Source organism: Schistocerca nitens, chromosome 3, assembly GCF_023898315.1.
Source record: "Schistocerca nitens isolate TAMUIC-IGC-003100 chromosome 3, iqSchNite1.1, whole genome shotgun sequence".
NCBI lineage: Eukaryota > Metazoa > Arthropoda > Insecta > Orthoptera > Acrididae > Schistocerca > Schistocerca nitens.
This window is the reverse complement of record NC_064616.1, coordinates 601,630,219-601,656,139: the sequence shown is the minus strand read 5'-3', so window position 1 is coordinate 601,656,139 and position 25,921 is coordinate 601,630,219. Positions and strand designations below refer to the sequence as shown.

General features: G+C 40.2%; 1 protein-coding gene across 1 annotated transcript in view; it reads right to left on the bottom strand.

The window, feature by feature from the left end:
- Positions 1-1,593: 1,593 nt before the first annotated feature.
- LOC126248527 (nonsense-mediated mRNA decay factor SMG7-like) overlaps positions 1,594-25,921 on the bottom strand; it is a 194,137-nt gene continuing 169,809 nt past the window's right edge. The window contains exons 20-22 of the mRNA XM_049949581.1: positions 23,474-25,174; positions 8,569-8,775; positions 1,594-5,215 (exon numbers count right to left, since the gene is read on the bottom strand). Of these exons, the coding sequence (XP_049805538.1) occupies positions 5,120-5,215; positions 8,569-8,775; positions 23,474-25,174 (2,004 nt within the window). The 3' untranslated portion in view covers positions 1,594-5,119. The remainder of the gene's footprint in view (positions 5,216-8,568; positions 8,776-23,473; positions 25,175-25,921) is intronic.

Below are 25,921 nucleotides of genomic sequence, written 5' to 3'. Positions count from 1 at the left end.
TCATACAGAAGAAACCTATCAAACCTTATTTTGGAGCTGAAGCAAAAAAGATCAACAGATACAAGTAGTTTACACAGTTTCGGTGTATTTCACACTGATGCATTCGAACAACTTTATTGAGGATTTAACTTTTACTTTTCACTGCAATAAATGACAGAACTTTCCAAACTGCTTGTTTTGAGCTGTAAATCATGGTCATTGCATGTCGGAAAGAACACCTTCTCGATATCTGACCATAGAAATTTTTCCTTTACATGCTACAGACACATTAAACACACTGGTGATCCTCACATTTTTTTCAACAAATAAAGCATCAATGTTTATCACTCACTGTCACCTTCCACTCTGAACAGCAGATGCAGTGAAATATAGCCAACAGTACCTTTTACTCAACTACGCTGGCTGCTACAGTCTCGTGCCACAATTCTTGTGTCCGGTACTTTGGAACTCATAAGAGCATGGCTACCAATATTAAATCTAGCCTTAACAATTTTGTTAACACAATTGGTGACAGTGGCAAGTGGGAAAATAAGTTTTTTGAAGCCTAAACTGTAGCTGATGTCAGAACTGGGCCAGATGCAACTGTGTGGGCTGGCAACCCTTGTCAACCAAACATAGGTAGTTGAATGTTTAGCCACGTCTACACCGGACATGTTGTACTGCACTGAACGTATTTCCTCAGTTTTGCTTGGCTTGATGCAGTGTGGCCGGTGTGGGGACAGCTTTTGAATTTCAACAAAGTCATGCAGGATTTCACTGACACCAAAGCAAAGAAAATCTATTATACTTTTTGCAAGAGAAGTAAAGTTACAACTGTTTTTGTAGCAGTACATTGCTGCTTTTGACTACTGTTTTCTTTTAAAAAGGAAATGTGAATATCAAGAGTAGTAGGCAAGCATGGCATGAAATCACCTATGCTACTCACACACATCTGGCCAAAGACATTTTTTTTTTGTATTTCAAATACTGTTTAATGATTGATTAAAATGTAATAACCATATTATCATAATTTTTATGCAACAGATTTCAGCTAATTACCCAGAGGAACAATATACTGCAATTTGTATTCACAAAGAGAACTTTTACATAATTTGTATACGCTGCAGTACGCAAATATACTTAACAGATCAAACTGAAATTATAGCTTCATTTCTAAAACTAGATGTTGCTTCACAGCACACAGTTATTATGCAATACTGTCAAGATTACTCTTACTAAATCTGTACTCAATCATATGAGACTTTGGACAGAAACTTCGTTTTTTTTAAAATTTCACATGTTCATGTTGACATTTGGTTACAGAACTTCATAACAGATGTATTGGGTTAAAAACAAGAGATAATTCCATAACCGTTTAAGTTTTTGGAATAACCATTCAAGGACTCCATTCTTTATTTTTTCCAGTTTCTCTTCGACGTATGAAAAAGTAACAAAACTTCACATGAAAAGTTGTGTATAGAAAGGAAATTTTTTATAATGCCAGAAAACATTAGTGGTAAATATTTGTTTTGCATTCACATCAAATTACTTTGTTGTAAACATTACAAAAAAGGTTCTTTCAATAAAATAAATTTGTGAACAACTTTACACAAATTATATAAAAGTTTTTTATTTGGTGCAGCTGTTCAACATGTCTTTGTTACAGATACTTCCTGTAGGATTCAATTCCAGACTAAAAATACCAGTAATCTCTCTCTCTCTCTCTCTCTCTCTCTCACACACACACACACACACACACACACACACACACACACACAATTTTTAAGACATTTCAAACATTCAATTACAATAACTTTCAACACAGAAATTTAAACTACTTCCATAAGAGTGGTAATTTCCCTTACTGGGATAGTACAGCAATATAAAACAGTTTTGACAGTATAACAAAGTTTTATGTTGTAACAGGTTTTCGTAAAACATTTAAGCTAGACTTTGATAGGAACTGAACATAACTCGGCATTTTCATCTAAAAATTTCAGAAAGGGGGAAAAAAAGAATTGTTTCACTGTGAGCTGAGTTCTGTACTTTTTCAAAATAATTAAATTGAGTAATTGCAATATTGTCCCCCAGGTGTGCTGCAGTAAACAGCATAAGTGTAAAACAGTAACAAAAATTAGTACAGAGCAGACAATTCAACTGATATATTCTATGTTGTATATACTTGTTTACCACTGTGTTTCCTGTCTAATATCACAATTCTAGAACATAAGAATTATGGTAAACTCCTGCACTTATATTTACTGACTATTCATTTTGATTTATTATCAAATAAAAGCTAACAAAAATTTTATATTTGCAAGACAATCTTATAGTCCTCTAAGACATAACAATCCATACATCCTAACAACAATATTGCTTTTATGTAGCTACACATTTTTGACGATGTGAATACAAAACAATCATGCCAATTTCAAACCTCAGTATTTGTATCACTAAAATATATCTATCAAACATTTGTGCTACAAGTAACAGTTTTAACATCAGGAAATTTTAATACTGACACCCTGCCACAATTCAAATTTCTCAAACATGAATGAAATAGATAAGGATAGCTGTACTCTCACATTGGTAATTGTCTTAACATACAGCAAAAACCTTAAGAGACAAGAAGATCCATTTTATCAATTACATCAAGCACTTTCAACAGTTGTTATGAAGAACAGTAATGAACACAAATTATGAGAGTGAAAGGAAATCACTATTATGCTATAATTCATTCATGATACTTAAGTTATAAAGGAAGATTAGAGTTTAATGACCTGTTGACTATGAGGTTGGATAATTAAACAAGGTTTTTGACAAGTTATTTTACAGAATTTTTTTGTATAATTAGTATTTTTTTTTATCTCTCTACATATTCAAACAAGTACAGTTTCTTAATGGTACTATGTACCTTTTTCTAACGGCATTTGAGGGCTCATTAAGGAAGTTTGCTGAGAATACGTTTATACAAAAGCTGGGAAATGGTGAAACGTCAGAGCGAAGTGCTGTTTCATACTGATATCTAAAGCAATGGCGAAGAGCTGAAACTGGAAAACAAAAACGTTAAGAAAATAAGAGTGTGGGAAGACAACAGAATAAAATTAGGAAGACAGACAGTAATGAAGTGAAGGATGATGAAAAGGAAGAAAGATTAGGGATACTATGGAAAACCAATGTCTTACCACAGTGCCTATTCTCTCACTACGAAAAGATAAAGCAACAAAGAAAAATGTGTCACAGAGCAACAGGACTGAGTGCAGGAACATATGGTTCAGTAGTTCAAGATCATGATATTTGCAGTGACCTACTCAATTTGCATCAAATCCTTTGAAAATTTCCAGGTGCTAGGCTATTCTGACACCACCCCCCCTTCCCCCCCAACTCTCCTCCCCATGATTCTTTTTTGTGCACTTGACTGCAAAGAAGGACTCTTTGATGCAGAGACTCAAGTTTCCATTACCTCTTATTGTGGTCCATTTCTGATGAGTACATGCTATTTTATCAATGTCATTCATGTTTATCTTTCGCTTTCTGTTTTCCTTTTTAGAAATTTATAAAGCATACTATATGATTGTTCAACATTTATATCAGCCTTTAAAACATCAGTACAACAACTGGTAGGGCGGTATAGTATATATTTTCATTTTTTACACCACAGTGTTCACATCAATTGTGAAAGATATGCTTAAATGGAAAAGTGTGTACATGTTTCATTAGCTCAGATACCTATCTTTACGTATTTGAATTACTGCAAATAAATCATTTTACATTATTGGAACTGACAAAATATGAGACAAAAGAATTTAAGATTTAACAAAATCTTCTTTTTACAAGCAACATTTAAGAAAACTTTTCATTGGTGCTACAGAACTCTCTACGTAAGTTAGAGCAAAAGCCTGATAAGCAACCACATAATATCCGTCACGTGACTTCCAATGCACACTAAAATATTAGCCAATGAAACTACATAGAAAATATCAAACATTAAAAATTTCAGCTTATGAAGAGCATAGTTCTTTTGAAGTCAAGACAACAAAACTGAGTAACACAGTGGTCTTAAATCTTAACACACAGTACTTCATAACAGACTGTCACACACACACACACTGAAAGGAATGTTATAAAAGGAGTTTTGGAACAGCACCAAAACAACTGGTACTGGACAAAATAAAATGCTATTTACTGTTTGCCACTGACTGAACGAATATTCTGACAAAAGTTTAATTTTTGGTCACCATGTTAACCACAAAAAGCACAGAACTGTTACAATTGTTTCCATCTGTACACTTGCTGCATGCTTCAATGTAACTTAACTAAATCATTGACTGTTCTCTGAAAATGTACCTCCTTTGTCAACTGTTTATAGAACATCTCTTTTCACATACTCTCCACAACTAAAACTTGTTTGTCAGAAGCTCTGTTTCACCTAAAATTCATCTGTTTTAAGCTTTGCCATATTACAAACTTGTCATACACTAGGTAATACTTAAAACTGAGTTGTTACCAACTTGTATGAGGAAAGACAACATCTACTGACACCCAATTCAATGTCTGTAAACAATCTTGTATTTACAACTCCCATTTCCCAAGAAACAATTTTGATAAGGAAAAATCTAGTGCCAGCTTGGGTAGCAAGGGAGTCTCAACTGAAATTCAATCTTTCATAAAAAGCAGTCAATTCATATGTGCCTCAGTTGTTTTTACATGGTTCAACAATACTGTATCAAGTATTTCTGGTACTCCCAGACTGAAAGCTTACAGCACCATTACCCTATGAACTTACCGGGTGCATGCTGCACACGAGCATCTTTTCTTCATTTGGATGGCTTGAATGTAGTATGTTCACCTCATTACATACACTGTACTTAGCCTCAGAAGAAAAGATCAATATTAATCAACTCCAAGTGCAAAACATGAAACCTATACTTGCCTGACACTTATAGCTATACTTTAGGTACTGTATTATAAAGTATGGATCACTGCATTTTGTTGACTTTAAATAACACAGCGATACAGCATTTCATTACATTTACCAGGCATCACAATTATTTTCATGCTTCAAAAATCTGGCAATTATATGTAGTTAAGATTAATGCCACATTTGTTATATTCCTGAATAAACAATTATGCTAGTGTTTCAAGTTCCCTTTTTTGAAGCTGGTCCTTCACGAAGTCGCTTTTGTTGCTCCAGAAGTCTCTCGAGTGGGGATGGGCCTGGTCCTGACCACAATGACTGCAACACAAAATTGGCAATTGAGTGTTAAGAATACCTTTCCCCTCAGAATACTTACATTATACAGGAGTTTAAGTATATCTACATCTACATCGATACTCTGCAAATCACATTTAAGTGCCTGGCAAAGGGTTCATCAAACCACCTTCCTGAGAGAGAATCTCCACTCCTTCCAAATTAATAATATAAGCATAGACCAGATGTGGCTTGAATTAAGAGAAATAGTATCGGCAGCAATTGAGACACTTATACCAAATAAATTAACAAACGATGGAGCTGATCCTCCTTGGTACACAAAACGGGTCGCAACACTGTTGCAAAAACAACGGAACAAACATGCCAAATCTAAACAGACACAAAATCCCAAAGACTGGCGATCTTTTACAGAAGCTCGAAACGTAGTGCGGACTTCAATGTGAGATGCCTGTAAGTTTTCCCAACGAAACTTTGTCAGGAAACGTGGCAGAAAATCCAAAGAGATTCGGGTCGCATGTGAAGTATGTTAGCAGCAAGAAACAATCAATGCCTTCTACGCCCAATAGCAACGGAAATACTATTGAAGACAGTGCTGTCAAAGCAGAGTTACTAAACACAGCCTTCCGAAATACCTTCACAAAAGAAGATGAAGTAAATATTCCAGAATTTGAATCAAGAACAGCTGCCAACGTGGGTAACGCAGAAGTAAATATCCTCAGAGTAGTGAAGCAACTTAAATCACTTAATAAAAGCAAGTCTTCTGGACCAGACTGTATACCAATTGGGTTCCTTTCAAAACATGCTGATGCATTAGCTCCATACTCGACAGTCATGTACAACTGTTTGCTCGACGAAAGATCTGACCCAAAGACTGGAAAGTTACACAGGTCACACCAATATTCAAGAAAAGTAATAGGTGTAATCCACTAAATTACAGGCCCATATCATTAATATTGATATGCAGCAGGATTCTGGAACATAATTTGTGTTTGAACATTATGAATTACCTTGAAGAAAATGGACTATTGACACACAGCCAACAGGGGTTTAGAAAACATCGTTCTTGTGAAACACTACTAGCTCTTTATTCACAAGAAGTGTTGAGTGCTGTTGACAAGAGATTTCAGATTGATTCTGTATTTCTTGATTTCCAGAAGGCTTTTGACACTATATCACACAAGCAGCTTATAGTGAAATTGCGTGCTTATGGAATATCATCTCCGTTACGTGACTGGATTTGTGACTTCTCTGACAGAAGTCACATTTTGTAGTACTTGACGGAAAGTCATTGAATAAAACAGAAGTGATTTCTGGCATTTCCCAAGGTAGTATTATAGGCCCTTTGCTGTTCCTTATCTATATAAATGATTTGGGAGACTCTGGGCAGCTGTCTTAGGTCCTGGATTTCCTGGTTAAAAATACACTTTTACTTGAGTGAAAATAAACTTTTTCCCAGGCGAAAGAACATTTTTTCCATCTTAGGTGACTATATACATTCCCTCCAAGCTGTAAAACTCATTCCAGTAAAAAACAATGCGTTTTGGAAAGAACTTTGACGCTCGGCAACAGTTACAGTGCGTACTTTTGTATTACGAAAGTATAAACACGAATTTCTGTACTTAACAGCACAGGAGCCTCCAAAGCACTGAAATCAAAATTGCAACGCGCTTTTATTAGACAATCATAGCTTATGTCAGGTGATATTGCCAGCCAATGACAGCAGATTTTCAGAGTATAGGACATGCAGTGTAGGTAGCCCATAGTAACATTACTGTTAAGTAGTGCGAACACACAACTAGGAAAAGTTCATGGTTTAAATTAATATACAAACAGTACGACCACAAGAAAAGCGAAGCTGTCACCTATAATACTGATTGTCAAAACATTTTGCTGTTTTTGGGAGTAAAGAATGTGATTTAAGGATAACTCCCATCTTCACAGTTCCGGAAAGCTGGTGGTGAAGGGGAGGGCCCAGATGGGCTGGGTTGTGAAGCAGTCACTGAAATCAACCATGTTACGATTGGCTGCATGTTGTGCCACAGGGTGGTCCACTTTGTTCTTGGCCACAGTTTGACAATGGCCATTCATCCTGGTGGACAGCTGGTTGGTAGTCATACCAACATACAAAGCTGTATGATGACTGCAGCTGAGTTGTTGCATGTCATGGCTGCTTTCATAGTAGGCCTGGCCTCTGATTGGATATGAGAAGCCTGTGGCAGAACTGAAATAGGAAGCGCTGGGTAGGTGGATACTGCAGGTCTTGCACCTGGGTATTCCACTGGAATATTATGTCTATGGCAAGAGGCTGGGATTGGGAGTGGCACAGGGATGGACCAGGATGCTGTGGAGGTTGGGAGGGTGATGGAACACCGGTTTAGGAAGAGTGGGAAGGATCTTTGGTAGGATGTCCTTCATTTCAGGGTATGATTGGGGGGGAGGGGGGGACACACTTCTTTGTAGCTGGTTCTTGAGAGTGGAGTGAGAGTGTGTAGTGACATGGCATGGGAAATCTGTTTGCAGACTAGGTCTGGTGGATAGTGCCTGTCTGTGAAAGCCTTTGCGATACCTTCAGCATACTGGACGAGGGAGTTCTCGTCACTGCAAATATGCTGTCCCAGGGTAGCCAAGCTGTAGGGGAGGGATTTTATGGCATGGAAGGGATGGAAATTGTCAATATGCAGGTGCTGTTGGTGCGTTTATTTAATGTGGACAAAGGTGTGGCTGGAGCCATCAGAGAGAAGGTCAACATCCTACCTCCCCCACAGCCAGCCTTGTCCTGCCATCATCTATTCCCTGCATGCTCTGCCAGGCAATGTTGACTTCTCTGCCCCCACCCATATCCTACTATACCTTTCTCTCTCCACCCAACTCTGGATTCCTGCTTCTGTTAGACACTACACCATTTCAATCTAGCTGGAGATAGTGGTCATGTGTGTGTGTGTGTGTGTGTGTGTGTGTGTGTGTGTGTGTGTGTGTGTGTGTGTGTGACATTAAAAAACTGTAGGCAGAAGGCTACCTTCATTTACATATCAAGACAGAAATTCTATGGTACATGCTAAGATCTACAAACTGATGTAGTAAATTTGGACTGGAAACTTATGCAACACATTACATCTCTATCTTCTTATTCTACTATTATCAATCTTCAATTACTGATTCACAACTGCACTCAGTATTGACTCTCTGGGAATCAACTTGCGCAAACCACCAAGAATCTCCATGCCTCCTCTTGCCCACTTCATTCATCCATTTTGTGACTGATAATTCACTTGTGATGCAAATTTCATTTTACTTTTTCAGCCACTGCCATGAGATAACATTTTCCTAATCTTGCTGCCCCTCCTCAAAACAGTAAGTGGAAAAAAAGGGTCACACACCTGAGTTCCAAGTCCACTTGATCCACTAGCACTCATCAGGCCACCAAAGCCCATTCCCTGCTGCGATGACTGAGTTGTTGATGGAGTGGCCCACTGTGTTGAACTAAACAGGCTATACGTGTTGTCCCCACCAGGTCCAGAATGACGGGTAGGCATAGGGAATAATGAACCACCAGGAGCATAGCTACCTATGTTACATGCTGTTACCTGCAACAGATGGAACAATTCATTAATACCATAATCCTTAAAACTTTTATTTTGTTTAGTATTTTCACTGTCTTTACCACATAAACAGTTAGAATTGACATTTAATCTTCAACTCAGAATGGAATGAGTTAATGATTATAATTTATACCTGTACACAGAGACAACCTGGAGCTATACATAAAATGCATTAAAGTGCCACTATCCAATAAATAACACCAATTTTGAAACATGTAGCCCAAGAGACAGACTCTATGCCACATGCTCTATGCCACAAATAGATAAGAGTTTTCATATAAATGTTTCATGAAAAGCTATAGACACTAGTTCTGTAAACACAAATTTCAACACTAATAAACCCAACTTTAGCAAAATGTCAATGCATTTAATTGCACGATATGTAATCTCATTCTACAATGAAAGGTACTTATATTTTGGTAAGATTGAGTTTGTTGTTTTTTATGTTGAAGTACAGAGAAATATTTTCTATAGCTTTTGATAAAACATTTTCGTGAATACTCTACACCTGTCAATGGTAATAATGTGCCAAAACCGACTGGGTGATTATTTTATACTAATTAGTATCATGACTTCAAACATATTATTAGTCACATGATTATATATGTCCACTGTCTGTAAATTTGAGAAATATTACATAACTTAAGTTTTTATTCTTATTATAACATCCCAATGGAAGGTGAATCTCTCTAGAAGGCACTGATCATACTGTGAAGTTATTTTTGGAGCTATAGACCATATATTTGAAATCTGCAACATACTTTGGACTCTAATTAGCATTCTTACAGTATATTTGTGACTACAGATTCACATGTGATGGAATCACGATGATAAAGTATCTTAAAACACACACAAGAAAAAACATTCACCTATAGTGATAAGTATAGTTCATTAACACAGCTATAATAGAGAATTCAACAGAAGCACTTAGCACTAACTCACCAGTTACACAAAACGTTACACACACACTACTACTATGCTTAATGAGTGTGTTCTCTGTAACTAATTCATTATGGTTTTGTACTGACATTTTATACCCTGAATCAATCTATGCAGCAATGTTAACGGTATTAAACATTTTGTTTTTACAAGCACTTTCCTCATTATTCTTAATTCAGTCACTTAAATGGTTTACATCCTTACAGCCAACTGTTGTCCAAAGTCCTTCACCATGAAATAACACGCAATAGAAATAAAATAACTTTTGTTTCTGCTCACTCACTGTTAACCACAACTTTTCACATAACTATATATTGCATAGAGGAGGGAGTATGGGTCACCTAACACTGGCCCTCAGCATTCGCTGAATTGGGTGGGGACAGGAAATATGATTCATCGCTGAGGAAGGATACACGGAGGGAAGGTGAGAGTGAGTAGTAGTGGCAAGACTTGACCTGACTACTGGCAGTTCGGAATTAACATTGTTTCTCTCTGCAACATAGCAGTGGAAACTGGGCCCCCATTACTTCTGGTCTCTATAACTCTTGCTACACATAAATCATATCATACTCAAATCGTTTGATACCATACTGAAAAAAATACACAGAATAAAACTATATCACAAAATTTCTGGCCCTTAAGAACAAGTCGCCCCTAGTTGTGACACAGACTTATCACATTTGGTTTTGTGAAAATTATCAGAGTCTAATCTAACACCCCTGGTGAACTACACTGGTGTCCAAGCACTAAGCACTATTTCTCCATCCTGTCTTTAATTCATAACATAATCATACAAGCTGTCAACAGATGTCGGTATGATCATGTTCTGCATGGAAGATTCTGGTCAATGGACAACCATGGTAATGAAGTCAGGGTTCCTATCAAACAGGGTAGCGTCTGCTGGGTAGTCCTACATCCACAATCACTGTGTACACAGTCACAGACAGTGTAGTATGGCACAGAGAAGACGCCTACGAGACTTTATGTGGTGGAGGGCCATAGGAATAATGGGAGCAGGGCAGTTGCAAACTGATAAGGCCCGATGGCTTAATGTGAATTGTTCTGTTGTTCCTTGGATGTGGTGACAGTTTAGAGGGACCAAAACTATATCCTGAAAACCAGGGTATGGTCGACGTGTGACATCAGCAAGAGATGACCATTATTTGGCTGTACGAGCATGACGGTAGCGCCTTAGAACTGCACAGCAACTGGCATCTGATCTATCCACTGGATGTTTTGTATCGAGGCAAACAGTTTACAGAAGGCTTCGACAGAGTGACCTTTATTGTCAGAGAACTTCTGTATGTGTACATATGATGCGTCTTCACAGAAGGGAATATCTAGAGTGGAGTTGTCAACATGCCATCTGAACAGTCGAACAGTAGATCAATGTTCCTTTCAAAGACGAGTCCCAATTTGGTCTGGATAGTGATTCTCAATGGATTTGCATCTGGAGGGAACTAGAATCCGATTTTGGCACCCAAACATTGTGGAAACAGACTGATATCAAGGAGGATCCCTAATGCTGAGGGCAAATATTATATTGACCACTATTACACCTCTTCATGAAATTGTACAGGTGAAATTGTCAAGGTTTAACTGCTGTCAGGTATTATGACGAGATCTTGGGACCTCAAGTGCAGTTATTGCAAGATACTGTGAGACCACACTTCGTAATGATGGAAGATACTACTCGACCTCATGGAGCATGGGTGGTTGAAGTTTTCTTTACACTCTCCAAGACTTGTGAGCAGCTCTGCTGAAAGAACGGGTGTTACGGCACCAACATGAGATTGATGACATAATTCACAGCACGCCTCATCATTGTCAAGCCTGTATTGCTGCCAAAGGTCGTCACACCCTATATTGAGCACATTAACCAGTTGTTGGAATGCGTGTGCAAATCCGTTAAGTTAGAACACATTTTTGTCTACCATTATGCATGGTGCAATCCATTATGCATGTTGTAATCGTTTACTTTCTGTATTCTTTACATTGTTTCTACTTGGCAACCTCCTGTTCATAATGTTTTGTGGCAAAATAAATGCAACCTTGCAAAATTTCTGTTTGTTGCTTTAATTTTGGATACCAGTGTATTTCAGAACAGCAGATGCACTTCATCCTTATAAGTCAATTTGTTTACAGCCAGTTTCAGTCACTTATCATCCTCATGCTACCCAGACCCTACAAATGGCAAACCAGAAGAAAAAGTAATGAAACACCAACAGAGGATACAAGATCCAACAAAAGTATCCAGTTAAACTTCAGATACTTAAGAAAAAATTTACAATGGCAAAATGACATGCATGCCTTCATGTATGAAGGATAAAATGGTCATGGTCAAAATGTGAATACATTTGATTTAGAGTTATAATACCAAAGCAATAGCTTGACCAACAGCACCCAAAACACTGGCAGTCCAGCATACAAGTATGATCCAACACGTCACAAAGATAAGCCAAAGATCATACTGACAAAGACATTACATGTGCATAGTTAAGAGAGAACCATTCCTACCCCTAATACTATGTTGTAAGTTGGTATCAAAGTAAATCAGTAAAAATGGCCATGATGAATGTAGGGATATACCTGCCAAGAAAGCAGCTGGAGGCTCCTGGGACACATGTGACTGGGGACACACTCTCCACACTACAAGAAAACTAGCTACAGGCAGAAGATAAAGAGAACATTGACGATGTGTCTATCAACCAACGACAGATGCCAAAGAATAACAAGAATAAAAAAGGTGGGAAGGACAGAAGCCAGACTGGACCACCAAGCCAGGGCAGCCATGGGGACCTCAGGTCTGAACAAGCAATGGGGGCTGGGGGGGGGGGGGGGCTCCAACCCCTTAATTGGCCGACAAAGCTAATGTGTCCTACGTCATACGGATGTGTAAAAATCACTGTCACGGGTAAAATGTAAAACCAAATCAGCTGCTTTGGTGTTGTCTGCTACCACCAGATGTAGCACGTCAGCAAGTTTAAGGTTTTGCTGTAAGGTGGCCAAATTAGGGCAGTCCAATAGGAGGTGAGCCACAGTGAGACAGGCACCATACTGGCAGAGGGGTGGATCCTCACACTGGAGGATGTGGCCCTGGGTTAGCCAAGTGTGACCAATGCGAAGCTATCAGAAGGCAGCAGATTCCCTGCCAGAACCACAAAGGGAAGACTGCCACACAGTTGCGGTCTCCTTTATGGTTCGCAGTTTATTCGAAGAAACCAGGGACACCAACCCATATTCCAAGCCTCCAACAATTATCCTGGCACCCCCATTTCCAAAGTTGGTATCTTGGTGGCCAACCAGTCAGCATCTTAATTTTCTGGGATCCCAATGTGACCAAGGCTCCCCCCTGAGACAAATGACTGTCCAGTGTAGTGGAGGTCATACAGGAGATCCTGGGTAGTTACAACCAATGGTGTCATGGAAAACACTGATTGAGAGACTGAATACTCAAGGAGTCACTGCTGATTAAGAATGACTTGCCACTGCAAGAATGAAGGCAGTTGAGGGCTCAAGCAATGGTCACTAATTCTGCAGTGATTACACTGCATCCATCTGGCAGAGAGCATAGTCACTACATCTTGCATATGTGTAGGCAAAACTGGTTTGTCTGTGGAGTCATCAGTGTATACCATGTCTGAGCCTGGAAATTTATCAAGGACGTCCCGGGACAGGTGGCGAAAACCCATAGCTCTACTGAGTCTTTCATTCCAAAGAAGAGGTCAAGGCAGATCTGAGACCAGGATACACACCACGGGGGTGCATGTGATTTCTCCTTGTTCTCCATGACATGAGGTGACAGGAGATAGATGGGCTTCAGAGCAGAGCCTCCGTATGTGAATTTTGATCATGACTCCAGACTCTGGCCTCTGTTGTGGGCGGTAGCTCTCCCTACCAGGAAAAAGGACGTGGTAGTTTGGATGCTCAGGCGAGCAGTGTATGTGTATTGCATAGCTGAGCAGCAGTTGTTGGCAACTGATCTGTAGGAGAGGAACACCCACCTCCACAAGTACACTGTTCACAGGGCTGGTCCGAAAGCCACCTGTCACAAGTCGGACACCACAATGGTGTATTTGGGTCCAGAATTCATAATGCTGAGGGTGATGCTAAGCCAGACGTCAGGCTCCCACAATTAAGACGTGATAGGATTAGAGCTTTGTAGAGGTGCAGAAGTGTACAGTGGTCTGCATCCCAGCTGGTGTTATTGAGACAGCAAAAGTATTAAGATGTGACTAGCACATTTGGTTAATGTGGTGAAGATGGGGAAACCACATCAACTGGGGATCGAATACCAATCCCAAAAAACTATATAACTCCACCACATTGAGCATTTGGTCCTCGAGGCAGAGTTCAGGTTGGGGATGGACAGTACGATGATGACAGAAGTGTATGACTCATGTCTTGGCAGTGGAAAACTGGAAGCTGAACATGAGGGCCAAGGACTGCATCTTTCATATGGCACCCTGCAGTCAGTGTTCAACACCCACAGTTGAGGAGCAACAGTAGATGCAAAAGTCAGGGAAAAGGGATAGGGCACTGAGGAATTCCCACTCACTGAACGGATCATTATAAGGTTCCAGGTGATGTGCAGTAAAAGGAATTATCTCTACCCACTGTTTGAGGATACAAAATGCAGGCTGATAATTCTCAGATGCAGAAGTTCAAGCATAATGAAGAGCAAAATGTTTGGCAAGAGCATCTGTATCAATGTATACATCACCATTCATAGAGATACCAGCTACACCTGTGGGTAATGGTGTCCACAGATATGTCAAATCTTCACCCAAACCTGTGAAGGAGTGGTATGTAATCCAATGGTAGCAACGTCCTGCTCCCAGCATTCTCATTTCTGTCGTTTTACGAGGCACCGCACCATTTAAAGGCAATGAAGTGCTCCATCAAAAGATGTCGCTTACGATGGTGAAGAGCCAGCCTGCGATCTCTAATGGCCATGGAGATTTTGGGAGTCCACCAAGGTACAGGACTGCCAAGTCAGCTGCCAATTGAATGGCTTCAATTGTACTCTGGATAACCTCATCGATATCTCCATGTGGCAATATGTGAAGGGCGATGGCAGTAGTGGAAGCATCGTAATCAGCTTGGGAGGGAGCCCATCTGGGTGGACATCCAGGCAACTGATGCCAAGGCAGAGTCAAAACGACTGGAAAATGATTACTGTCACACTGGTTATCATGGCCTCTCCAATAGATGGACGGAAGATCTGAGTATGAGAATACCAGTATTCAATAGGCAAAGATTGAGCTCTGCGAGCAAGTTTTTGACAGCTTTACTGTGGCCAGTGGTCTTAATTCCACCTCAGAAAGGGCTGCGGGCACTGAAGTCACCCAATATTAGGAAGGGTGGGGTGGGGGGGACCTCAGAAAATGGTGCAGTCAATGTGTTTTGGGACCCTTCATCAACGGGAAGGAGATACGCATAACAGATGGTAAATTCCAGAGATGTCTTCACACAAACAGCCACAGACTCCATAGTCGTATTGAGTGGGACATGTTTGCTGTGGATAGAGTCCAGAATGCAAGTGCAAACACCATCAGATGCTCTTTCATAGTCGGTGTGGTTCTTAAAATAACCCCGATAGCTGCAGAGGGTAGTGGTCCACATTGCTGGGAAACAAGTTTCCAAGAGGGGGGGGGGGGGGACCTGTTGCAATTCCACTAGAGGATCATGCCATCAATATCTTGGGGGAGGGGGTTGGGGGCATAAAGGGACCAAGGAGGCAGGTTATGCCTCAGTGCCACCTGCTGTCACACTGGTTATAAAGATACACCATCAATACACATTTGTTCTGAAGCAGGGTGCATGGAGGGGTGGGAGTCCAGGGCTATAGGAAGCATCAAGAATGCTGCCTTGGATACAGAGATGAAACGAAGGCGGAACAGCAGCATGGAGGCCATAAGAATTTCCCTCTTTTTGGAAGGCTACTACTTCTTGTTCTTAGGCAATTTAGACTTCTGTGAGGGCTTGTCTGACCTAAATTATGGGGCAGACGAGGAATACAAAGCCCTACGAAATGTAAACTGTGGCTCCTTCAGCAACCGACTGGCACCTAGTTGCAGGACAGGAGACTCCTGTTGAAGGAACATCCCGAGGGAACCCTTCATGTTAAGGGTTGCTGGAGGAGAGTGTTGTTCTCCAGCCAGGGGTTGGGGACTGATGTCCCTAGTCGATAGGGAGTTGGTGCTCCCAAAGGGGATATGGGCAAAGTAGCAGGATGAGGACCCCCAACCACCACGGAAGTTGGTGTTGTCAGACAGCCCCGAGGGCTAGATGTAGAAGACATGAAGGGCGATGGCACAGTCACTAAAGTGGATGACATCGTCATAGCAGAAGCACACACCAGTATCATATGTGTAAGATGTAGGTGAACGTATTTCTTCTTAGCATAGTGACCTGTGAGGCTGTCAAGGGTCTTGTATTGCTTGATTTTTCTTTTTGCATTTGAAAATGATGCAGTCTGGTGAACAGGAGGAATGGTGCTCCCCAAAGTTGACATAGATTTTTTTTTTTTTTTTTGGGGGGGGGGGGGGGGCGGCGCAAGGAGTGTTCCTGTGCAACTGACAGCCAGAATCCCTACAGATGGCACTGGTGTTGCAACGCGAACACAAGTGTCCAAATCGCATGCATTTGTAGTGCCGCATGGGTGGAGGAATATACAGCTTGACATCACAGCAATAAACCATCACCTTGACCTTCTCAGGCAATGAGTCACCTTCAAAGGCCAAGATGAAGACACCAGTACTCACTCTGTTGTCTTTTGGTCTCCGCTGGACAATATGGGCCTAATGCACATCTCAGTTGAAAATGATACCCAGTGCAATATTCAAACTTTTATTTGGGGGGGGGGGGGGGGGTAGGTATAGTGACAGAATATCACTCAGCTTGTAACAAGCAGAACTGAGCCACTTTTAATTTTTGAAATTGCTGCCACTTGCCCAAACCTGTCCTCGGTATGTTCAACAAAGAACAATGGCTTTGTACAAAAAGAGGAATCCTCGTCCGTCCTAGAACAAACCAAGTGTTGGGGGAAGGGGGACTATTTCTCGCTTTGCCTCTGAGCTCTATGTTCCTCTCATGGCTTAGCCAGAAAAGGGAAGGTAATATTTTGGAGTCATACCCCTCCGCATTGTAATACAGCTTAAAGTCAGAAGAGACTGGTGGGGCCATGTGACCACCAGCAGAAGGAAGTCTAATTCGCTTATGACCAAATCTTTTGCCACAGTGCTACCCACTCCGAGTGGAAACTCTCCCCATGGGCATCACCCATCCACAGCAATGGTTATCTGGCCATTACACTGTTGCCCGGCGTCCCCATACTCCTTGGCTTACGTCGGGAGTTTCCAGCTGAGACACCAACAGTCAGGGGGCAACCACCATGCAGATAACCCCCCCCCCCCCCACCCCCCACCCCCTAACAGAATTGCTACCCTGCTGGGTTTTGTGCATAGTACTGTTACAAGAAAGAGGGGTTCGAAGAGAGAAATGCACATAGTTGGAATATATGCTGGGCTGGGTGACCTTCCCTGCATGATCCACACTTCTGTAAAATTTAGAAAGGAAGTATCAAAAACCAAACAAGTGGACCATATAATTAATAGTGAAAAAAAAGAGGAAAGAAAGAAAGAAAGCATTATCAGCACCAAGAAGGCCATCCAATGGAAAATAGGGAGGAAAAAAGCACAATAGAAAGATAGGCTTGCAGTATGGAAAAGGAAGTAGTGACGCAATGGCTGGGGCCCCATCGTGGCCAGGTGTGTAGTCAAAAATGAGATGTGAGCAACAATGAATGATTGTACAAATGTGTGAACAGAATGTCAAGTAATAATGCTGGAGGTCATATCAGTCGTGTGTGTCAACTAGATATCTAGCCACACACAAATTCATACTTGTAGAAAATAACTCACTTAAGTAAGAATAACATGTTAGCACAAAGGGCTAAAGTGTGTGTGTGTGTGTGTGTGTGTGTGTGTGTGTGTGTGTGTGTGTGTGTATATAAGATATAGGTATAAGGTATCTGTTAGGCTTCAGCAACTGTTGTTTGGTACTTTGTAACATTTATTATTTTACAGCTATGTTGTAACCCCCTCCATGCTCTTTGTACTTACATGTTAGGAACTTATGTACAGCTCAGTCTCTGGATGGCACACACAACTGATATGACCTACTCACACAACTATACAGAAGGCTTAAAAATTACCTTGGTATATTGTGCATATAATCACAATCACTCTCAGTATTATTTTTAGTACTGGTTGCCTGTGCACATCTCCCCCCCCCCCCCTTTTGTGTTTTATACATTAGTAATTTAATTGTTATATGATTACATTACGAATATCTCTATGTTGTTTTGTTGTCTGGCAATTGACTGTGATTTTGCATACACTTCTAACTATTACACTGATTTAAGACATCTCTTTCTTCAATACAGGAGTCAAGGAGGGCTTATGTACTGAACTACTTCAGGCTTTTGGTTGGTTTTGACTTCTTGTACTTTGTTACAGGAATGAATGAGGACTTATGCACTTTAATTTCATTACATTCATGTATTATTAGATACTTATTTTTTGTGACTTAACATGGAATTTTCAAGCCGTTCATTGCACCTATCAGGTGTTTGGATTGTAATACATTTCCAAGTAGGTGATACCTTAATTGTGGTTTATGCACAGATTTTTTCCTTTTGTGTTTGTATGGAACGTATATATGTAAAGAATGTGTGTGCCTTATACATATATTAAAATGAACACTTAAATCTTTCCATGAGAGCTCTGAATTCTCTTATTTATTTATTTTAAAAAAGAGGCTTTGTTTTAATGACTGCCACATCAATTCATGTATCATATCTGTGGCACACCCTCCCCTGTTTCGTGATAATACAAAATGAGCCCTTCTTTGAACTTTTTCGATTCCTCTATCAATCCTATCTGATGTGGATCCCACACCACACAGCAGTACTCCAGAAGATGGTTGACAAGTGTAGTGTAAGCAATCCCTTTAGTAGATCTGTTACATTCTTTAAGTGTATGCCACTAAATTGCAGTCTTTGGTTTGCATTCCACACAAAATTATCTATGTGATCATTCCAATTTAAGTTATGAATAACTATAATCCCTAAGTACTTAGTTAACTTTACAACTTCTAGATTTGTGCGATTTATTGTGTAACCGAAACTTAGTGGCTTCCTTTAAATACTCATGTAAATGACTTCACCATTTTCATTATTTAGAGTCAACTGCTACTTTTTTGCACCACACAGATATCTTCTCTAAACCATTTTGATCATCTGAGGCTGTCTTTTAATGTTTTGTAAACAATCTAAGAGGGCTGATCAGATTGCCTCCTACATCTTTTATGTTGAACAGGAACAGGAGAGCACCTATAACATTTCATTGGGGAAAACCAGATATTAATTCTGTTTCACTCAATGACTTTCTGTAAATTACTATGAACTTTGACCTTTCTGACAGTATATCCCAGTCTCAAAACTGAGTTGATATTCTGTAGGCATGCAATTTGGTTAGAAGTTACCTCAGGAATGGTGTCAAAAATCTTCTGGAAATGTAAAAATATGGAGTCAATTGGATTTCAACTGTTGACAGCACTCACTACTTAATGACAATAATGAGCTAGTTGTGTTTCACAAGAACAATATTTTCTGAATCCGTGTTTGCTATTTGTCAATAAATCGATCATTTTAAACTTCTGGGCTATTAGGCTGTGGCCTATGTATAAAACATTCTCGTAACATTTCCTCTCCGACTGCAGGAGACATCTTTGGAGGTAAAATGGCGAACTGCAACTAGAACTCAAGGGAGTGCTGATTATATAGGCAGTGTACAGGGCACCAGAGTCTTATCATTTGATGTCGGCTATGAGATTGTTGCTGGTATCGCCAACATTCTCGATTGAAAGTAATCCATCATCATTCTTATGTTGCAATGTTGACATCTAAATTTTGTCTGATTTAACACTTTCCTCTTTTCTGTTAAAATTATTATGGTGTTTATAAGTCTCAATAACCTCTATATAAATACGCACATGATACTGCTATGTTTTCGATATGACATTCGTCTCAGTGAATTTTATTTCATGATCACCCTCTTGGTAAAGATGTTCTGTTATGGCACATTTACAGTATGTCCTAGGCAGCAATTTCTCATGTGTTCAAGACGGGTGTTAACAATTCTTTTTGTAGTACCAACTACAAGTAATTTTATATTCCTCAACAGTCCTGATTATCTCCCTAGGGCAAAGTATTCCATCTATCTCCTTGTTAAAATAACCATTCTTCTTGAATGTCAGCTGTAGATGTTCAAGCTCATCTTCTAAGTCAGTCAGTTCACAAATTTTGTGCACCTTATCTACCAAGGTTTTAATCACCCCTCTTTTTTGTCTGGGGTGGTGGGTAGAATCTTTATGCAGGTAATGGTCAGTACACATGGCTTTTCTGTATACTCTATGGCTTAACAGACCATCCCCACGTTGATAACAGACACAGCCAAGAAATTCAGCTGGCCGTTATTCTTGTCTCCATAGTAAATTGTATTTTTGGACTGATACTGATGAGATGTACTAGGAAGACATCAAATTCCTCTGCTCCACATGTCCATGCTATGAAAATATAATTGACATAGCATTACCACCAGGCTGGTCTTTTTCTGGCAGTGTGCAATGCCTGTTGTTCATTAAGTTCCTGATAAACAAATTGGCAACAGCTCGACTAAGAGGACTCCCCACAGCCATCCCATCAATCTGTCTGTAAAATATCATTATTGTATTGAAAATATGTCATGGTGAGGCAGTGTCTGAATAACTCCACAATATCTGCTGGAAAAATATCATCTATACATAAGATAGCTTTGTTTACTGGAATCGTGCTAAATAATGACACACCATCATAACAAACAAGGCTATCACCTTGTCCCACATGCATTTCCTTTAATTTGTCAATGAAATGATATAAATTTTTAATGTTGTTATCTGTTTCACCAACAAAAAGTTGCAGCAATGAGGCAAGGTGTCTGGCTAATTCATTACCCAAGATGCACAAAGGATAGATTCCTTTGAGGCATATTGTGAATGCTATAGGATCTCCCAGCCATTTGCTTTTTTGATTGATAATTATCTTGTAGGCAACTATGTCATTGTGGGATTGTGGAACTAGCTTGGGATATGCAGTTGCTCTATTTAATGCTTCGAATGGGTCACTACTGTGGTTTAACACTTGTACATGGTAACAGAGTGATATAATGAAAGTTTAGTTTATTATTGTTTAATTAAACAGTGATTTAGCTCATATGATGTGAGTTTATTTTATCATTGTTTAATTAATTAAGATTAAACTGTGATTTTGCCCGTATGTACTTAGCTTGATAACATAAAGAAAGCTATTTTCTTTACATTTGTACAAAGTACACTGCACACCCACTCGTGTTATAAAAAACACCACACCCACTTGAGAGTTAAATTAGGCAAAAACTCAATGTCTGTTAACAATCCACAAGTGAACATCTTGTTAGGTTGGAAATGGCAATCAGATTGATTTTGAAAGCTAACGCCTCATTACAGTTTTCTATATTTACTAATGTAGGTCATACAACATTACTTGGTACCCTCACATTTTGATTACCCTCCATTACTGGAGCTTTCGACAATTCCTGTAGCGAATTTTAAATCATCTGTTTGTACCTCATTGGTTGTTGTCATGTTGGAATTGATACATCACTCAGTTCCTCATAGGTTCAAGAACACATCGTCCCACAGAGCTCTGTTCTGAGTCGTACACTCTTCACCACCACCAACGGGCTAGTGACTTCCATCCGACCACTCATCTCCCCTGCACTCTGTCAATGGCTTTTGCATTTGGTATAGCTGTACTTTGTTACAGGAATTTCTTAACACCCTGTAGAAAAACATCGGGGACTGGCTACTACTCTTCTCAACTACTGCTTCCCTTTAAAGTCCTTCATGCCAGATCCAAGCTGTCATCGGAAGGGCCTCTACCTGGACCCTCCCCCAGGGACTCCAGTTCTCACCCATGGAAACGTGAGTTGTGCATTTCTGTTGTTGTACAACTGTCCATCCTGATCCAGAACTCTACTTGAATCCCCAGTGCTTGGACATTGCTGCTCAGTCCTGATTTTTGGGATTCCTGCTTGATAAAAAATTGATGTGCTTGCCTCCTATTCATTAACTAAAAACTAGGTGCATGTGAAAGCTTAATGCTCATTGCTTCCTTATTCACACCTCAAGGTGTGGGTTTGCACTACTCTGCTCCATATTTACTGGGCCCTGGTCTCATCCTGATTGGACAATGTTCACTAGATTAATGACTAGCAGTACTTCCAGCTTTGAAATTGTATGACTCCAGTCTATCATTGTACAGTAAGACTGGCCACTGGCACTTTCTGAACTAGTCCCATAGACAGTTTTCTTGCCAAAATGCCATCTGACATTTTCCTAATCATCTATCGTAACATATTCTTTGAGCATACTAGAAGTATCAACACTCTCACCCTCAGGTGGGACTACCAGTTGTAATGTGCCTCTGCTGGGACTTCCGTCTAACTTACTTAGAATGTGCACCCTTGCGGCGTCTCCCTGTGCGTGCTGGATCTGGGGACCCTTGACCCTAACACTCTTGCCAGCTGTCTCTGTCATCACTCTTTTCCTCCGTTTTAATTGCTTTTAGATTAAGTTTGCCACCTTTGTCTGGTGCACCGTATCTTCTGTTTTAGGGGTAGCACTCTAACGAATAGTGGGTGCTGTTCCCCTCTGTAAAACTTTGACTACAAGAGATCAGGGGTGGAGCAGTTGTGGGAGGGAGCCCCAGGGAGCTACTCCCCCGGCTTCACCCACTTACTGACCTGATCATTTCTCTCAACTTGTTTTATTATTGTCAGTCCAACTGATATTCGTTTTATTTCCAGCCTCTCACTTTTACTATTAGAAATCTTCCAGCTAGAAGTTATTTTTTAGTTTGTAACTGTGTTTATCCTTAATCAGGTTGCATGCATGCATGCACGCACGCACACACGTACGTGCATTTCAGCCCTGGAGTTTCGCATGCACCTCATTGCATGCATCTCATTTAACGTGAATTAAATAATTTACGCCATCCTGTAAGTACAGACAAAATTAATCCAGACTCAAAGAATTGTCAATGTATCAGAAAAAGAGTAGTTGGGATTGTAGGGATGTGGCATACACGCAAGGACCCAACAGCACCAGAAGAATAGGGCTTGTGAAATTGTAGCAACTCTCCATGCTGGTCTGTCCTATGCAAGCCTCTCCATCTCTCCATAACTACTGCAACATACATCCATTTGAATCTGCTTACTGTAACTGATAATTGGTTTCCCTCTACTATTTAACCTCCCCCCCCCCCCGCCCCCCCTCTCCCGCCTCACACATGCCTCCCCTTTCTCGCATACCACCAGAATCGAGTTGAATGCTCAGTTTTATTAACAGCTTTATCTTTTGGAAAAAAAAAAACCTAACTAACTAACGACTGGAAGATAACATGGTAAAGAAGTCTTAGACAATATACTATTCTGTGCCAGTTTCTCACCTGTTTATCATGCCATCAGATGCAAAGACTTAGCAAGCAAAACTCTTAATACTGTAGTGATATCTTGCATAAAACAAAATATTGGATAAATGTTTAGTGCTCTAATAATATAAAATTAATGAAGTATGAATAGCGCATTTATTAAATAATTACCTCCGACAATCCTCGTTCTGTTGTATCGCGTGGGCCAAACATTGGCATATTTACGTCAGAGGTGAACATTCCTGCGAGGGAGTTATCAGGCCTTGTGTAAGTGGTCTGCTGCTGGCCTGAAGCTGAGTAGGTTGGTTGCTGATGGCCACTGGTAGTGTAGCTGGCTTGTTGCTGCCCAGTGCCACCAACCAGTTTGTGATGCAGATTTACCTCCACAGATGAACTAGGTGAGCTCATACTCCATAAGTGGCTGCCATATCCAGTGTCTGTTTTCCCAGAACCTTCATTTCCAAGATTTAGTGGTAACTGTTGTGATGGTGGCCTTCCGTATCCGAGAGGACTGTACTGTATGGCTGTACTGTCATCTCCAGGAGGATGTGAGACTGATCTGTTTCCCGAGGCCGTATCCATCTTCCACCAAGTTGTCAATGGAGAAGCAGGTGTAACATCTTCCTTCCACCAGTTTACAGGTGTCTGTGGAACATGAGCCAGAGTGTAACCTGGAGGTGGCCGTACTTTCCCCAATTGATCAGGAAAATTTCTAGAGCCAGAATGTGGATGTGCAAAATTTACACTTGGAGACTGAAATGCACTATGCTCACTTCCTATGGCTGCGGGAATGTGGAGCTGACTAGAATCGACACTGGAAACATTTGTGAAGTCTGGTTTCGTATTCACATCTGGCCCAGTATACACACTTTTATTAATTTCCATAGAGTACTGTGATTGTGGTATTTTCTGCATTTCTGTTCCGAGAGCATTTCCCGACGAATACAGTTGTGGGCTCGACACATTACTGTCTGATGTATTGCGTAATTCTTGTATGTCGGGCAACTTAAATAATGGAGTTTTCAATATATCTTGTGAAAAGCTCCCGACTCCTCCGAAGACCTGTGTTCCCGGCAATTCTGTTCTGGTTTGGGAGGTCGGTGCCACAGGGCCACGCACATCTCGAGGAGGCGGTGGCTGCATAGCATTTTTGTTATAAATCCATGTAGACGTTTCTGCAATAGGTTGTTTAGCTGCTTCTTGCTGGACTACTGCAGAGTATGTAATAGGCTTCTCTTTTATGTTAGCTACAGGATATGTGCTGCTAGTTTTATTGTCAGTTCCCTGGGTGGCATATGGTGATGCCTTGTCCTGAACAGCTGGAGAGGACAATGGACTGGTTTTATTCTGTTGTACCTGAGAAGAAAATGCGCCCTTATACGCCAAACCTCTATTCTGGAACACCTGGGCAGCAAATGACAAAATTTTTTCATCAGTGAATGTTACACTCTTCTTCTGTGAATTTTGGGCAGGAACTGTAAAGCTCTTCTCTTGTGGAGTGGGTGAACCAAATGAGGTTGACCCCAAAAATGCACTCCCAGCGACTGTATCCTGCCCCATTTTGATCAGTGGTGCTGCATTCTTATCCTGAAAGTTAATGGCAGGTGAATGAACTTTATCGGGAACATTTAGTTTCTCCTTCTGTATCTGTGTATTTTCTTGACTACCATGAAGGGTGAATGTAACATTTTTCCCTACAGAATCTGAAGCATTTGCAGATTTATTCTTATCATTACTAGTGTGTACTGCAATACTTATGGTTTTGCTTGGTGTCTGCTGTGCAATTTGCTTTTCCTGGGATCCTTTTATCTGTTTATTCTGGGTTTTCTTTTCTGAGTCTGACCCAACTGGTGTAGGTGTTTTAAAAGTGACCTGCAAAGAAAGATATTTATTACATACAGAAAAAACAAAAAAAAATTTGACATTTTAATCTGACAATGGAAAATCCTGGAATAAGGAAAATATTATGAAAGTGACAGATTGCTACTCACCACACAGTGCAGATATCTGAGCTGCAGGCAGACACAACAAAAAGACTGTCAAACAAATTACCCTTGTGTTCTGTATGCAAAATTGCAAGACCAGATTTAATACTAGAAACTGAGTGACCCAAGTCAGTTAAATGTGAACTTGAGGCAGAACCAGGACCCGAACCAGAAACATGTTCCTTAAACCTAACCTTGAAGGACCTTCCTGTTTAGTCAATATACTCAAACTGGCAGTGATTATAGGCAGTGATGTAAACCCCTGACAACTTATGGGGCTATCGTTTCATCCTCTCCCCTTGTTTAAACTTCTGCCCATTATCTCTAGGAATGACATATGTCAGGACAATATCTTTGACAATATAATTTAAATTAAAAAACTGTTGTGGCTTTAATAAAAGGATTTATAACAGCTGCAGCAGTTTTTATTTAAGTTTAACTTAGTTATGATGAAATAAAGTGTAACTGCAGAAAAGTTATTTACTGAAATGATTACGAAATTCCTTCCCTTTCTGCAGTGTTGCTACGCTACATAATGTTCTGCTGGACATGAAGGCCAAGATATAATTGATGAAAGTGATTAATAGAAACATGGAAACAACACTGAAACTTTGTGACTTGCAAATTTGTATCA